The 15,782-nt window shown below is 58.2% G+C and overlaps 1 protein-coding gene across 1 annotated transcript; it reads right to left on the reverse strand.

Annotated features, from left to right (window-relative positions):
• Window positions 1-702: 702 nt before the first annotated feature.
• On the reverse strand, window positions 703-11,906 carry ALDH3A1 (aldehyde dehydrogenase 3 family member A1). Its single transcript, XM_067021043.1, has 15 exons — window positions 11,895-11,906; window positions 10,967-11,206; window positions 10,236-10,424; window positions 8,653-8,801; window positions 6,613-6,721; window positions 6,080-6,246; window positions 4,439-4,670; window positions 4,139-4,224; window positions 3,703-3,911; window positions 3,069-3,186; window positions 2,582-2,723; window positions 1,860-2,026; window positions 1,369-1,468; window positions 919-1,049; window positions 703-839 (listed from the first exon to the last, which is right to left on the reverse strand). The coding sequence occupies exons 6-15, from the start codon at window positions 6,239-6,241 to the stop codon at window positions 825-827; spliced, it is 1,362 nt and encodes a 453-aa protein (XP_066877144.1). The 5' UTR covers window positions 6,242-6,246; window positions 6,613-6,721; window positions 8,653-8,801; window positions 10,236-10,424; window positions 10,967-11,206; window positions 11,895-11,906; the 3' UTR covers window positions 703-824.
• Window positions 11,907-15,782: the final 3,876 nt, after the last annotated feature.

The following is a 15,782-nucleotide window of genomic DNA, read 5'->3' on the forward strand; positions in this document are numbered from 1 at the left end:
GCCTGCCTACACGGGTCGGAGCCCGGCTGGGCGGGAGCGGTTTCTGCAGAGAGCAGGTGACGGAAGGGCTCGGCCGGACGGTGGGCAGGAGGACGGAGGGCTGGGAAATGAGGCGGTAACTGCAGGGGCAGCAGGTCTGGAGAAGATTTCGGTTTTGTTACTATCAGTTATCGGATGTCTGCAAGATGAGGAGCCGGCGTGCACAGGAGATATCCAGGGACACAGGACCTCTCACCCTCTGCCCAGGCCCCCTTCCCTTCTCCTGGAGGGGACGAGGCACAGGCAACAGCTTGAGGTGACAGCCAGCGGCCAGCCTCGGCCCGTCTTCCCCAGCCGCCCCGCTCTCCCCCGGCCTGATTCTGGGCTCCTGCTCTGGCCCGCGCCCTGCTCCCCACGGTCCTCGCTGGCCCCTGTCCTGGCCCCTCAGGACAGACCCCAGGGCCCAGATGCTGCCGGCACTGAGGTCCGGGGGCTGCCCCCGGCTCCGCATCCTCCGGCCCCAGGACCACCACTCTGGAGCCCCCCGGGGGGTCGTGTCGACCACCACCGCGGGTCTCACCAGGGACCCCCGCCCTGGCCTCCACGGTCACCCCTCCGCTGGACACACCCGAAATGGAGCCGACGTGCCCAAGTCCCGGGGCCCCGGGGGGAACCAGAGAGCGTGGGGGCGGGGCCGCAGAGACACGCACGCACGCACGTTCCTGGGCTGCTGGGAAACTTTATTGGTCTCTATTCTAGCGAGGGAGGCGAGGACGCCCTCGGAGCAAACAGGGTGCCAGGAGCAGCGGTCCACGGGCGCGGCGCGGCGAGGCCAGGGCAGCGCTTCAGTGACGGGGCATCTGTGGGGGACACGAGGCGCGGTGAGGCCCTTGCCCGCGACCCGGCGGCGCCTCCCCGCACTGCCGGCCCGCCGCTCACCTTGGCCGGGCTCGGGGGGTATCGGGCTCGGAGGGCCTCCTCATTCAGCAGAGGCCTCACCAGGCACGAGCGACGGTGGGAGAAGGTCTCGAAGCTCTTCCTGCCGTGGTAGGACCCCATGCCGCTGGCCCCTGCGGGAGAGCCGGCTCAGCGCCCCTTCTCCGAGCCGCCTGGGGGCCCCCGACCCCCGGGGCGTCCGCCGAGGCGCCCACGCGGGAACAGTGGCCGGAGGAGCCCCATCCCAGCCCCGCCACCAGGCGGCTCTGCGACCCCCGGCGCAAGCCGCCTCTCAGGCCCCGGCGGACCTCTGGGACCCTCTGGGGTCTCAAGGTTGAATGCGGCTGATGGATGTGGCGGCCGGGGGAGAGGTCAGTGGGAGTCTGAGGCCCAGCCCGGGGTGGGGGGGACACCCGCGGGGGCAGTGGGCCGTGAGCTCGGCCCCAGACTCACCCACGCCCCCGTAGGGCAGCGAGGGCACGGTGCTGTGGGCGATGACGTCGTTGGCCGTCACCCCGCCGCTCGAAGTCTCCGCGATCATCTTCTTAATCACCTGCAAGAGCCCAGGGGCTCAGCCTGCGGCCTCCGGGCCACCCAGCCCCTCCCCGCTGCCTGGGGCGCGTCCTGGAGCCGCGGGGACGGGTGAAGGCAGAGCCCCGGCCCCAGTCTGGGTTCCCCACTCTCTCCACGTAGTTTCGTGGGGAGACGGTAAGAGCAAGAGCAGCGGTTCCCAGGACGGCGCGCGGCGCCGAGGGGCGCACCATCGTCTCATCCAACGCTCTGTCCTGACTTCAGAGCTGAGAGGCAAGGGGCTCAGGAAGGTTAAGGCGCTCGCGGTGAGCTGTGAAGCTGGGACTTGCTCCCAGCTCTGTGAACCCCTGGACCCCGTCTGCAGGAGCGGCGCGCCCGGGCCCCAGGACCCGGGAGGAGGGCCCCCGGCTCACCTTGTCGTTGAGGGAGAACACGTAGAGGGCCAGGGGCTTCTCGCGCTGGCTGATGAACTGGATGGCTTCCTCCAGGCTGCGCACACACACGATGGGCATTATGGGCCCGAAGACCTCCTCCTGCATCACCGGGGACTGGGGGTCCACGTCCACGAGGATGGTGGGGGCTGGAGAGGGAAGAAGCCGGCGTCAGCCAGCGCAGAGACGCCAGCCCAGGCGTCTGGTTCCCCCCCAGCCCTTTACAGACAAGGCAGCGAGGCTTAGCGGGGTGGGGAGGGGCGGGCTCCACACGTCAGGGGGCGGGCCCTGTGCCCCGCTGGCCACGTGAGCCCTGCTGGAGCTCTTCAGCCTCCTGGCAACTTGGGGGCCAAGTGGGGCCCCGTCTGCTGACCCTCCAGCCCAGGCACTGCAGGACCCTCCCGCTCGGCGCACCTGGGGCTCCTGTGGCCTCTGCTGAAGCCGCCGAGATGCACAGGAGGCGAAGCCTCCTCTAGGCCTTGAGCGGAGGGGCTTCTGGGCTGGGGAGGGGCCTCCCCGGGGCTGTGGCCAGCCCCTGCCCGCCGAGAGGCCCAGAGCCAACCCGGGGCCGCTGGTGAAAGTGACGGACACGCACCACGGGGCTGCGTCTGCTCCGCAGGGGGTGTGCCCACCGCCGCCCGCTCGCGGGGCCCCCGGCAGCCCCGGCGGGCAGGCGGCGCTCTCCTGAAGGGCGGCGCACGCACCTATGTACCGGGTGGTCGCATCCCCGGTGCCCCCGTAGGCGACCTTCTGGCCCTCCATCAGGGCCAGCACCCTCTGGAAGTGCAGGGAGTTGACGATTCTCCCGTAGTCGCGGGACTTCTTGGCGTCCTCCCCGTAGAACTCCTGCGGAGGAGAGCCTCCAGGTGAGGACGTGGCCCCTCGCCGCGGCCACGCGCCCCGAGGTCACTGGCGGCCCCAGCCTGGAAGCACGTCACGCTGGGGCCAGACGCGTGCGTCCACAGCGAGGAGAACGGGGGGACACACCACGTCAGCAGCGACTGGCTTTAGGTGGTGGGATTCTGGGTGGAGCTTTTCCCCCTTCTTTATGCTTTTTAATCTTTTCCACATTATCGACGGTGAGTGTGGATTATTTTCACGATCAGAAAAAAATTAATCCAGTCTTTTCTCAAGTCCACGTCCATCTCACCACCTGGCAGCCTGTCACCCGCCCCCGGGGCCAACACTCACTTTCAGGGACTTTGTGAGCTTCTCCACGATCTGGTTCTGGATGGAGGGGTCACACAGGATGTAATCGGGGGCCACGCAGACCTGGCCGCTGTTCATGAATTTCCCCCAGGCGATGCGTCTGTGAAAACCCCAGGTTAGACGACATATTGCCAGCCCGGGGGGCTCCCCGGGAACGGGCCTCTGGCTCAGTTAGCCCAGGGTCAGGGCACGAGGGGCTCCGCTGTGAGCTGTCCGCCAGGGGGGCCCCTTAGCACCCCACTGGCTTCTAGATCCCGTGACCCGGACATGCACACAGGGCCTGCGGCGACCTCACCGCTGACTGACAGGGGTGTCTGGGGTGGGCGGCCTTTACCCCCCTCTTTTCAGAGCCTTGAGCCCTGCACGGCCAGGTGTCACTGAGCTCACGGTCCCGCACCCCAGAGGGCTACGTGTGCGGGACACGAGGGCGGGCGGGGCTCCGGCTGGACCCCTCCTCTGCGGGAAGCCTCTCCGCACCTCTCCTGTGAGCGTGGTACCCCCGCCCCCAGCTCCTGCCGGGACCGCGGGCGCCCTGAGGGCAGGGGCCACATCAGCGTCACTCAGGGTGAACCGCCGTCTGCCTGAGCCACGGGGCAGCGAGGCCAAGCCCCCTCACCTGCAGGCGACGTCCAGGTCACAGTCCTTGTCCACGTAGCAGGGGTTTTTGCCCCCCAGCCCCAGCGTGACGGGCGTCAGGTGCTTGGCCGCGGCCATCATTACGATCTTGCCCACGCCGGTGCCCCCGGTGTACAGGATGTGGTCAAATCTCTCCTTGAGCACCTCTGTGGTTTCGGGGACACCCCCACTGATCACCGGGTACAGATCCTTCCGAGAGAGGGCAGAGGTGAGGCCCGGAAAGGACCACGGCCCCCTCCCCACGTGGCCGGGAAGTCGCCACCGAGTGGACCCCCTCTCTCGGCTCAGGGGCTCCCGTCACCCCAACGGGAGTGGCCAGCTGTCCTCACCCCACCCGTGGCTTGGGCCCTGGCCGCAAGAATTCACTATTTCTCAAACCCCGCCCCGTGCTCTGCGAGCCCTGGGGGGCCTGTCACCTTGTCCAGGTACTGGGGGAGGATGGTGGCCAGCAGGCTGGCCGTGTTCTCGCTCAGCTCCGACGGCTTGAGGACCACCGCGTTCCCTGTAGAGCACATGGGATCAGGGCCATGCTGGGGCCGCCCCCCTGCTCTCCCCTCCTGGGGACCAAGGCCGCACGGCGGGCGGTGAGGCTGCGTGGACCTCTGAGCCTGGCTGGGCCTGGGCACAGGCCCGAGCCCCCCACCCCAGGCCCTCCCCTCTGCAGCGGAGAACAGGGACCCCTCCCGCTCCCCGGCCCAGAACGGGGCCCACGGTACCTGCAGCGATGGCGCCCACCATGGGCTGGATGATGAGGCTGAAGGGGTAGTTCCAGGCGCCAATGATGAGGACCACACCCAGAGGCTCTGAGCGGATGTAGGGCTCATCCTGCTGGGTCTGGGGGGTCTTCTCCACGGGCTCGTCCGCAGCCCACTCAGGGAGTCTCTTGATCGCGTAGTCGATCTCCTCCAGGACGTACACGATCTCCTCGTGGTAGGCGGTCCATTCGTTCTACAGCGAGAGGGCTCGTGAGGCTTGCCGGCCCCAGGGTGAGGGCCGCGTGGCCGGGGCCCCGAGCGGAGGCCCCAGGGCCGGCAGTGGTCCTGGCTCGCTGCTTCCCAGCTTTGCGACCCCGAATGACCTTCCTGACCTCAGTCTCCCAATCTGCAAAATGGGAACGTGACTGGACCTCATGCTCCGGGTGGGCCCACTGGACACAGCCTGGCTTGTTCCGCTGCCCACACGAAGGGGCCCATTCACCGTGGGCTCCCCAGCCCAGCGGGCCAGGCAAGAAGGCACAAGGGGGCAGAGCTGAGGACTAGCCTTCGAGTGGTGGCTCCGTGAGGACCCCCTTCTGCCAGTGCTGGGGGCCCAGACAGCTTGGACATATCGAGCGTGAGGTGCCCGAGGGCACCTCAGACCTGAGTAGTGATTTGAGGGTCACTAGTGAGTCGGGGGGAACTGAGCTGAGGGGTGTCCGGGAAGGCTTATAGATGAAAACGAGACTTGAAGCCAGGACGGAGCCCTAAGAAGACCACCCTGATGAAGTGGCTTCGGGAAAGAGGCCACCAAAGAGTCAGGAGAAAATCCAGGAGACCCTCAGCCAGCGGAGGAAGCCAGTGTGGGGGGCTTCCGAGAGAGGGGTGCAAAGTGGGATACACAGCTCTTCCGTGAACTTTGGCCGTGCAGAGCAAGACAGAAGTCGTGAGGTCAGCACTGGGTTTTCTTGCCTTTGATTTTTGCCGTAAGATGAGAAATCTTGAGAGATGAAAAAATTTATATATACAGCGGCAAAAAGCCAGGAAACGGTAGGGGAATGGGCTCCATGGCCCCCCTGCTCTCCTCCAAGGCCAGGCGGACGGAAGGCTGGAAGCTGGCCCAACTGACTTGGGGCCAGCGAGGGGGAGGGGCTGAGAATTAGGAGGGGTCTGATTTTGCCCAGCGGGGAGGAGAGGATGGGGGGGAGGAGAAGATGGGGGGAGGAGAAGATGGGGGGGAGGAGAGGATGGGGGAGGAGGGAGGGAGGACGCCCAGCAGAGCAGGCTGCCCCCCGCGCCGCCAGGCTGGGCTGTTCCCTGGTGTGGAGAACCAGGCCCGCACGGGGCTGAGAGCTGAAGGAAAGAGGGGGCCGGAATGGGGTGGCCTCGTGTGCTGGGCTGGGGTGGAGAAGGGCGGGCGTGAAGCCAGGAGGGGGGATGGCGGGCCGGGCGCGTGGGACCCGGGGCGCCGCAGGCCGCAAGGAGAAGCCGGCGCGCCCCATCTCAGCGGCTGCGCTTTCCCCTCCGTAAAAGGGTCCCGAGGCGCCCGGAGTGTTTTGGGGGCTAAGTGTAAAGACCCGGGCGCAGAGCCTGGCCCGCGGGGCGCAGCCGACGTCCCGGGCGCACGCAGCCCTCTCCTGCCCGCGGCCGGTCGGGGCGCACCTTGCGGAGGTCGGCGGCCAGCGCGCCCACGAGGTCCTTCTCGCGCTCGCGGATCAGGCGCCGCAGCCCCTCGAGCTGCTGGACGCGGCACTGGAGCGGGCGCGTCTTGCCCGCGTTGAAGGCGGCTCTGGCCCGCTGCACCACCTCGCTGATTGCGCTCATGGTTCCTGAGGACAGAGAGCTCCTTGGAGCCGGGAGGAGGGCGCGCGCTCCCCGGCCGCCCCCCACTGGGACCCGGGGTCCCCAGGGCAGCACCCACCCTTACTGATAATTTTATAGGAAGAGGACGATCTCCCTGGGAGCACTGGGAAATGGCCTCCTTTTGCCTTCTCGGCTCCCTGACCCTGTTGTCTTGGACTGTTCCGGCTATCGGCCTACTTCCTCCCTGAGCAGAGGACAGACCCCGGCGGCGGGGACCAGGCAGCAGTGGCCTGCGGTGCTAAGGGTGTCTACAGCTGCTGATGGTGGGTTCTTGGCAGGGTGCTGGGGGCAGGCCCTTCCTGGCATCTCTCAGGCCCCATGCCCACCTCTACCTTCGTGCAGAGTCGGTGACTCTCCCAGGCAATCAGTCCAAGTGCTCTGCACACCCAGGGCGCTCTCCAGATCAGATGAAAGGACACGGGTCGTGATTCCACACCCACGCTGATCAAAGAAAACCCAGCATCAGGATTCCCACACCACCTTTCTGGCTGAGCCGTCATTCTTAAAAGCACTGGCGGCTTCCCAGACAGGACCAGGCTTGGTGTTTAAACCCGTGTGTGCCCGTAACACCCGTGAGACAGACGGACTCACAGAGCTTCAGATTTCCACAAAAAAGCTACCCGTACAGGAGACCACGCTACCGAAGTGGGGTGGCTCTGCTGGGAGGCATCTGGCTACGCCCAGCAAAAACCTTTAAAATCTATTTCTCTGTGACGTAAGTAGGTCCACATTCAGGATCTCAAAGAAATGCGAGCATTCCTAAACATTCATGAACAAGAAAGTTAATCAGGCTTATACATAACAGAGAGATACTGGAAACATCCTAAATGTCCATCAGCAGGAGACAATTTCAAAGACGTCTCCTGCACCCACGTGCCAGGTGATCGCGCAGGAATGAGGACGGAGATGGACGAGTGTTTCAGCACCTCTGTAAGGGCGCTCTCTGTACCAGATGTGTCCCGGGCATGAGGGATAAGAAACAAAACAGGTTCCAGAACAACAGATACCCCAGGCGTGTGCATGCCTGTTCACGAGAGAGCCCAGAGGGGCGGCCCCCCCCCGCCCCCCCGCCCAGCGTGGTGACTTCGGGGGGATGGGAGGTTGGGGGTGGATTAGAGATGATCTTCATTTTCATCTTCTGGAGGGCTTCACTTTTTTGCAGTGAAAGTGCATTTTTAAAAAATGTTTGTTACCTTTTTGAGTAGGTAACGCACGCTCATGGTAGAAAATGTAAAAGATACAAAAGGGACACAGAGATAAGTAAGTGTGCCTCCTCCCTCCCCCCCAGAAATTCTTCCTGTCCTCCAAGAAGTTTCCACCCACTTTCAGACACGGTGTAACCTCTGACATCAGAAGAAAACCACAATAAGGCTATTTCCATTTGACTGAAAAGTTAAATACCGTATCTACATATATGTAGATATACATATATGTAGATATGGTATATATAATACATATGGTAGATGTGTATCTATTATCACACATGGTATATAGAAATGTTTTGCAAAATGGAAATAGCCCTTTATAGATGTATATGTATGGATGTGTGTATATGTATATATATGAAATCCTGCTTGAATTCCAGCAATTCCTCCCATCACCTCCCCTCTCCCTAGCACTGACCCCCCCACCCTGGCTTTCGGCACAGAGAGGAGGGCCCTGCTGGCACGAGGGCACCCCAAGCCTGGGGGGCCACGGCCCCCTCCCTAGGTCCGACGGGAAATCGGAGGGAGCCCTCTGGGACCCCAGCCTTGCGTGGGCAAAAACCAGGGCGGCAGCCTCTGGCCATGGACCACCGGGGCCTGGCGGCTCAGGGCAGAAGAGCTCCTGGGAGGGAGACCGGGAGGGCCGGCCCCCAGCTCAGCACTCAGAACCCCGTGGTCTCTGGGAAGGAGCTTCCTCTGTGGGCAGCGTTAATAGCAGCGTCACTTCAGTCATTACAAAGGTTAATGGCGCCGGAAAGTAGCTAACATTGCGCTTGACGCCCCAGTGGGAGCAGCTGGAATTAGTCCCTCAGCACCCATCCTTCTTCTCACACCCCTGCATCACCTGTGCCTGCTTCACCTGTGCCACTTTGTCCCCAGGTGTCATCATCCCCTTTGATCCTCCCCAAAACCCTCCCTCTGTAGGAGCGCCCACCAAGAAGGAGCCCTTACGAGTCCATTTTACAGATGAGGAAAGTGAGGCCAATAGACGTGCAAAAAACGCGCTCTCTTTGGTCTCCCAGGTAGCAAGTAGCAAAGTCAGGATTTGAACCCGCTTCTGTCTCTATCCCACACCGCTCGTGCCTTTAACTACAGGGCTCTGCTGCCTCTGGGTGACTGAATCAAGGCTTCTCACCCACCGTCCCCTGGGTCCCCGGGGGCCTCTACCTCCCTGTGGCAGGGGTGGTCGAGCTGCCAGACGTGAGCTCCGGGCCCCTGGGGCAGCCAGCCGCGGATTCTCAGAAGATGTTCCTGGGCGTGGGGTGGACCAGCCACAGAGGTGGGCCCGCTCCCGGCCAGGCTGCAACTAGAGATTTCTAGGAGGAGAAGAGAACGGGGAAGAGAGTTACCTTCGACGCAGGCTCTCCCGGGGCTGGAGCTCCAGGAATGAGCATCGGCCTAGAGGGGATGCATTTAAGGACCCTTCTCCCCGCCCCCTGGGCCCTCGGAGTCCCTGCCCAGGAAGTTTGCATAACAAGAACAAAACAGTTTTCAAACATGGGGTGTAGTAACCCGGCCCTCTGCTCCCAGTTTGGGGGATTAGGCCTGGGGTTGTCTGCTTTTGTTCTGCTCAGAAATGCAAGAATGTGTCTGTGGAGGCTCGGGCGGGGCCGGGTCCAATCTTCCAAAGGAGCCCCTGTGTTTGCCTCAGGCGTGGGGCTGCTGATTGATTCAACCTGACCTGACTGCTTCCAGATTTTCCAAGTGCAACTGCCAGCTGCCGTCCTCCCAACCTCCCTGATTACATAAGGGCGGGGGAAGTCCAGTCGCAGCGAGCGTGCACGCAGCTGCCCGAAGACGCCCCGTCAAGGTGAGATCTCTAAGCCTGGGTTACCGCAGGCCAGGGCTTTCTACGTGAGGCCCCACCAAGACGTGGGTCTGCCCACTTGTTGAACAGCGGAGAAGGGGGCCACGGACCAGTACCGACTGCCAGGAATCTCCCCAGTGTGGTCGGTCGCCCACGGAGCCAGAGATGCTTGGGCAGAGAGGACTCTGGGATAACAGATGTTTGCTGGGCGTCTGCTCAGTGGGGACGGAGGCCTGTGTGGAAGACACATCTGGCCACTTCTCACACCGCCACACCCTCCAACTAGAATTTGCTTTGTTCACTGCTGTATCCTCAGCACCCAGAACACCGTCTGGCACATAGTAGGTGCTCAATAAATGAATGACGGAACAAACAGAGAGTTTCAAAATAATGTGAACCCTATAGTGGCTGGAATACGCACAAGATGCTACAGGGCCTCAGATGAGAGTCCCGAGGGAGGGAAACGGAGTCTGAGCTGCATGGGAGGTATTTAGGCCTGGAACAGCAAAAGCAAAGGCACAGAGGCAGGAAACAAAGTCGTGTGTCATCGCGGTTATTAAGGTGCTATTAACGTAATTAATGGGAAAAGAATTTGAAAAATAGGTACATGTATGTATATGATTGACTCACTTTGCTGCACACCTGAAACTATCACAACATTGGGGTTTTTTGTTTGTTTGTTTTTTAATATTTGGAAACTTTATTTTAATGAACAATTCTTTTCCGGTGTGATTTTGTTTTGTTATTATACTATTTGGCCGTGCTGCGTGGCATGTGGGATCTTATTTCCCCAACCAGGGATCGAACCTGCTCCCCCTGCATTGGAAATGCGGAGTCTTAACCACTGGGCGGCCAGGGAAGTCCCAACATTGTTAATCAACTATACTCCAATATAAAATAAAAAGTTAAAAAACTAAAAGAAAAAATAAAAATGTAATTGAACCTGTTGGAGATGCATATTCCCAGGCTCTACCTGCTCGACAAAATCAGAAACTCTGGGATGAGGCCCGGCCATTGGTGGTGTAGCAAGTCCTCCGGGTGAAGTTGGAGAACCAGTGACTCACCAGTTACTGATAACAGTTTACTGGGAGGAGTTCTCTTCGATCTGTGTTTTTATTCCTTTAAGAAATTGCTGTAAGAAAATCACATTAGTTCTTGTTTAATATCTGCTACATGTTACAAACATATATATCGATTTATAAAATTATATTTTGTAACTATATAAAGCTGGGAAGATTGATGGAAATGATGTGAATATGAGAGAGATTTTATATTGGCCTGTGACACAGAATTCAGTTTACATGTTTCAAGTGGCCAAGGAACTAGGGTGATGGCATAAAACCTTATGAGAAATTGTTCTAAGGAACAAATGAAAAGTTTGTAGTGGCAAACGTGAAATCATCAGATGACAGGAGGTGTGACGTGAAGCATTATTCCAGGGACGCATCACAAACCTGGAGCTGCCTGTGGTCACCACGGCCGGCACTCAGGCAGCAGTCACTTGTGCCGTGACTGAACGCATGGGGCCTTTGGTGACAATTCCACAGGGAGGGTGTTACTCTCCCCATTTCATATAAGGGGGACCAGAGACTCGTAAGAACGTTGGTCCAGGCTCTCACTGCTCACAGGTGGCAGAAGAAGCCCTTGAACCCACCGAAGCCCAGGCTCACTCACCAAATGCAAGCCGTCTCCCTGGAAGTGAGACGCAGCCAAAGCAACCCCAACAGGAAGTGACGTAGTCCATGCCCGTTCCTCACGGGGCTGCCCTCCGCCCTCGTTCCGAACTTTCTGATTCTCATCACGCAGACGGCTCCGACCAACCCGGGGACCTGGCTCCTCAGGCTCAGTGAATAGGCGGAAAGAGGAAGGATGATGGGGAGGAAGGGCTGTGAAGAACAGCGAGGAAGATGCCGACTGGAAGGACCAATTCCATTTACAACAGCATCAGGAGGAAGAAGTAAATTTAAATGTAAATTTAACAAAAGAAGTGTAAGACTTATATACTGAAAACTGCAACACATCGTCGAAAACAATCAAAGATCTAAATAAACGGAAAGAAATCACAAGTCTGTGGATTGAAAGACATAATATTGTTAAGGTGACAGCACTCTCCAAATTGATTTACAGATTCAATGCAATTCCTGTTTAAATCCCAGCTGGCTTTTTTTTTTTTTTTTTTCAGGAGTAGAAAAGCTGATTTTAAAATTCGTATGTAAATGCAAGAAGAGCCAGAACAGGGCTTCCCTGGTGGCACAGTGGTTGAGAGTCCGCCTGCCAAGGCAGGGGACATGGGTTCGTGCCCCGGTCTGGGAGGATCCCACACGCCGCGGAGCGGCTGGGCCCGTGAGCCGTGGCCGCTGCGCCTGCGCGTCCGGAGCCTGTGCTCCGCAGCGGGAGAGGCCACAACAGTGAGAGGCCCGCGTACCGCCAAAAAAAAAAAAAAAAAAGAAGAAAGAAGAGCCAGAACAATCTTGAAAAAGAAGAACAAAACTGGAGGACTCAATTTCAAAACCATAACAATGCTGCAGAGATCATGATACTGGCATAAAACAGACAAGCTGATCAATGGAATAGAGCTGAGAGTCCAGAAACAAACACTTACACGTGTGGCCAATTGACTTTTGACAAGGCTGCCAAGACAATTCAGCGAGGAGAAAGAACAGTCTTTCCAACAAAAGGCACTGGGATGACGGAATATCCACATGCAAAAAGATGAACGTGGACCGTTACCTCACACCATACTCAAAATTAACTCAAAGTGTATCATCGACCTAAATGTAAGAGCTAAAACTATAAAACTTCTACAAGAAAACATAGGAGTAAATCTTCATGTCCTTGGGTCAGGTGATGGTTTCTTAGCTAACAAGACCAAAAGCACAAGTGACAAAAGAAAAAAAATAGCTAATTGGACTACATCAAAGTCAAAGCGTGGGCTTCCCTGGTGGCACAGTGGTTAAGAATCCTCCTGCCAACGCAGGGGCACGGGCTCGAGCCCTGGTCCGGGAAGATCCCACATGCCACGGAGCAGCTAAGCCCGTGCACCACAACTACTGAGCCTGTGCTCTAGAGCCCATGAGCCACAACTACCGAAACCCACGCACCTAGAGCCCATGCTCCGCAATAAGAGAAGCCACCGCAATGAGAAGCCCTCGAACTGCAATGAAGAGTAGCCCCTGCTCGCCACAACTAGAGAAAGCCCACGTGCAGCAACAAAGACCCAACAGAGCCAAAAATAAATAAATTAATTAATTTTTAAAAAATGTCAAAGCGTTTGTGCTGCAAATTATACCAGCAAGAAAGTGAAAAGAAAACCCACAGACTGGGAGAATATATTGGCAAATCATGTATCTGATAAGGGACTTAGAGTATATAAAGAACTATTACAACTCAACTTTTATCGTTTATCAATGTTAGACAAATAACCCAATTTAAAAATGGGTGAAGGATTCAAACAGACATTTCTCCAAAGAAGATATACAAACAGCCAACAAACACATGAAAAGATGCTTGGCATCATTTGTTATTAGGGAAATGAAAGAGAAAACCACAATGAGATACCACTTCCCAGCCACTAGCGTGGCTATTTAAAAAAAAAAAAAAGGGCTTCCCTGGTGGCGCAGCGGTTGAGAGCCCGCCTGCCGATGCAGGGGACGCGGGTTCGTGCCCCGGTCCGGGAAGATCCCACATGCCGCGGAGCGGCTGGGCCCGTAAGCCATGGCCGCTGCGCCTGCGCGTCCGGAGCCTGCGCTCCACAACGGGAGAGGCCACAACAGTGAGAGGCCCGCGTACCGCAAAAAAATAAATAAATAAATAAAGGCAGACAATAAGAAGTGTTGGTGAGGAGGTGGAGAAATTGGAACTCTCCTACACTGCTGGTGGAGATGTAAAATGGTGCAGCCACTTTGGAAAACAGGCAGTTCCTCAAAGAGTTAAACACAGAGCTACCATACGACCCAGCAATTCCACTCCTAGGTCTACACCCAAGAGAAAGGAAGACCTGTGTCCACACAAACACTTGTACGTGAATGTTCACAGCAGCATGATTCATAGGAGCCAAAAAGTGGAAAGAACCTAAAGGTCCATTAACTGATGAATGGATAAACAAAACGTGGTGTATCCGTACGATGGAACGTTATCACGCCGTAAAAAGAAATGAAGTTTGGATACATGCCTCACCATGGACGAGTCTTGTGGACATCACGCTCCAGACACATAGGACTACATAGTGTACGATTGATTCCATTCATATGAGATGTCCAGTAAAGGCAAATTTACAGAGGCAGAAAGCAGGTTAGGGGCTGCCTGGGGCTGAGAAAGGGGGTGGGGGCAGAGGGCAAGGATTGACTGCTAACGGGTACAGGGTTTTTTAGGGGGACAAACGTGTTCATGATTAGGTTGTGGGGATGTCTGCACAAAAAACTAAAAGAACATTGAGTTGTACACCAAAATGAATAACATGGTGCTGAATTATATCTCAATGAAGCTAGTAAAAGATGTAAGTCATATTCAGTATCCTCACTCTGAGAAACTAGGAAAATGCATGAGGAAAATGTGGAATCTCCCCTACAGAGAACGGAAAATCCTTTACGTAGATAACGCCCCCAGGAGGAGGTGGAGTGTAAACCCTCTTTTCTTACGTGTGGGATGTGTGTAGTGACTTCTTTCCGAAGAGGCCAGGTTGGGCTGGTCAGGGGAGTAACTCTACCCGGAAGAAGCTGATGAACACGACCTCAGCGGGTGTCCAAGGTCAAGGTCATGGTGACCCCATGTCCCCTGGATACCACTGATAAAAACCGGCGCTTACACTCTGTGGTCTGCTTCCCCAAACCCAAACCCCGAGTCTAACCGTGAGATGAACATCAGACATGCCCAAACTGAGGGAAGTTCAACAAAATACCAGACCGGCCCTCCTCAAAACCGTCAAGGTCACCAAAACAAGGGAAGTCTGAGCCCAGAGGAGCCTGAGGAGACGGGACAGTAAATGGAAGGTGGTCTCTGGATGGGCTGCAGGGGCAGAAAAGGGACATTCGGCACAAACCAAAGAAACCCGGAGAGAGCATGGGCTCCGGTGAAAAACACACCGGCATCGGTTCACCAGCGACAGCAAACGAGGTATCAGCAGCAACAGGGGATCCACGTGCAGATGGCCTGGGACTCTCCGCACTGTCTCGGCAATTTTTCTGTAAATCCAAAACAATCCAAAAGTAAGATTTTTATTCTAAAATCTCATCTGGAGGCAGCACGCGGGGTGAAGGAGTGTTAGCTCAGGGGTCCCCAGCTGTGAGGCCCGGGAAAGACGCTTACACACCCCCCCGGGCCCCATTTCCCCATCAGGTAAAACACGGGCGCCAGACTCGCGAGCAGTTACGCGGGACCCTGAGACGGCGACACGCGTGAAAGGACTTTGGAAAGTGAAATCCCTTCCAAAATCACCCACGGAAAGAGGTAAAAGCTTCGGTGAGCTGCACCGCTGACCCAGGCTAAGCCGCTCGTCTCCCTAACATCACGTGTCACCAGGTCTGTGCCTCGGGAACCCTCCAGCCTCCAGGAGGGCTGCCCTTCCTCCTCCCGCCGTCCCCACTGCTTCCCCGGCCCGGCACCGGCCCCCCTCCTGGCACCGTGGGGGTCACCTCCCCGCTGAGATCCCGCCACGTAAACTTCCCGACGAGGCAGCGTGCTGGGGCTCACTGACCTAGAGGCCCGACTGCTGGGGCCCGGCCGGAGCGAGGGGGACAGGGTGGGTGGGGCAGGCTGGACTCGGCTTAGCCCAGCAGTTCCGACCTCGGGGTCCCCCCCGCCGCCGTCCTGGGTTCCTGGGTGCAGCGCAGAGCCACTGGAGGACACTGGGACTTCAACTACTGTTAAGAGAGCTTCTCCCCGGACAGCGGCAAGGAGAGCGGGCCGGCTGCATGTCTGGGGAAACGCAGGAAGCATCCCCGGAGGGTCCCTTCCCCTCTATCCGCCCTGAGGGCAGAGACTTGGGTTGGAAAAGCGGCAGGTGTGCGTCCCAGGAAGTCAGCAGGAGCAAGAGGGAAGCTCCCCCAGGGATGCTGCAAAGGTCCCCCACTGTCACCCGACCCTGACCTTCCCCTGTGCAGGTTCCCAGGAAGCACCCAGGAAGCCAGGGCGGAGTTGGAACACAGGGAACCCCGGGGGCCAGAGCGGGCAGGGCCGCGCGGCCCGGCAAAGTGCAAGTCACGGTGAGCTGGGCGCCTGGCCCGACCCCGCCCGCAGCCCCCGCCCGCTGCGGGGCAGGCCCGGGCGGCCCGCCTCTCCTGCTCCTCCGAGCGTGGGAAGCCGCACCCCGATTCCTGACAAACACGAGTGCACCCCATTGCACACCAAGCCCGATATTTACTCTAAAAAGGGTGAGAACCTCTCCGTTTTATTTCTGCATGGTGATCACACAAATGTAATTCTGTGAACCTGCACAAAGCGATGACTAGTTTTTAGAGCCGCCCTTTCCTTTCACACATAACTGTCTTGCCTC

The sequence above is a fragment of the Kogia breviceps genome, chromosome 19, assembly GCF_026419965.1.
Source record: "Kogia breviceps isolate mKogBre1 chromosome 19, mKogBre1 haplotype 1, whole genome shotgun sequence".
In the NCBI taxonomy this organism is placed as follows: domain Eukaryota; kingdom Metazoa; phylum Chordata; class Mammalia; order Artiodactyla; family Physeteridae; genus Kogia; species Kogia breviceps.

Bases quoted from the DNA above. Each gene is read 5' to 3' on its own strand.
- ALDH3A1 (XM_067021043.1), bottom strand. From the start codon at position 6,241: ATGAGCGCAATCAGCGAGGTGGTGCAGCGGGCCAGAGCCGCCTTCAAC. The intron at 4,671-6,079 runs GTGCGCCCCGAC...CTCTCGCTGTAG, and splicing joins TGGCCGCCGACCTCCGCAAG to AACGAATGGACCGCCTACCA. The intron at 3,912-4,138 runs GTGACAGGCCCC...CTCTCTCGGAAG, and splicing joins TCCCCCAGTACCTGGACAAG to GATCTGTACCCGGTGATCAG.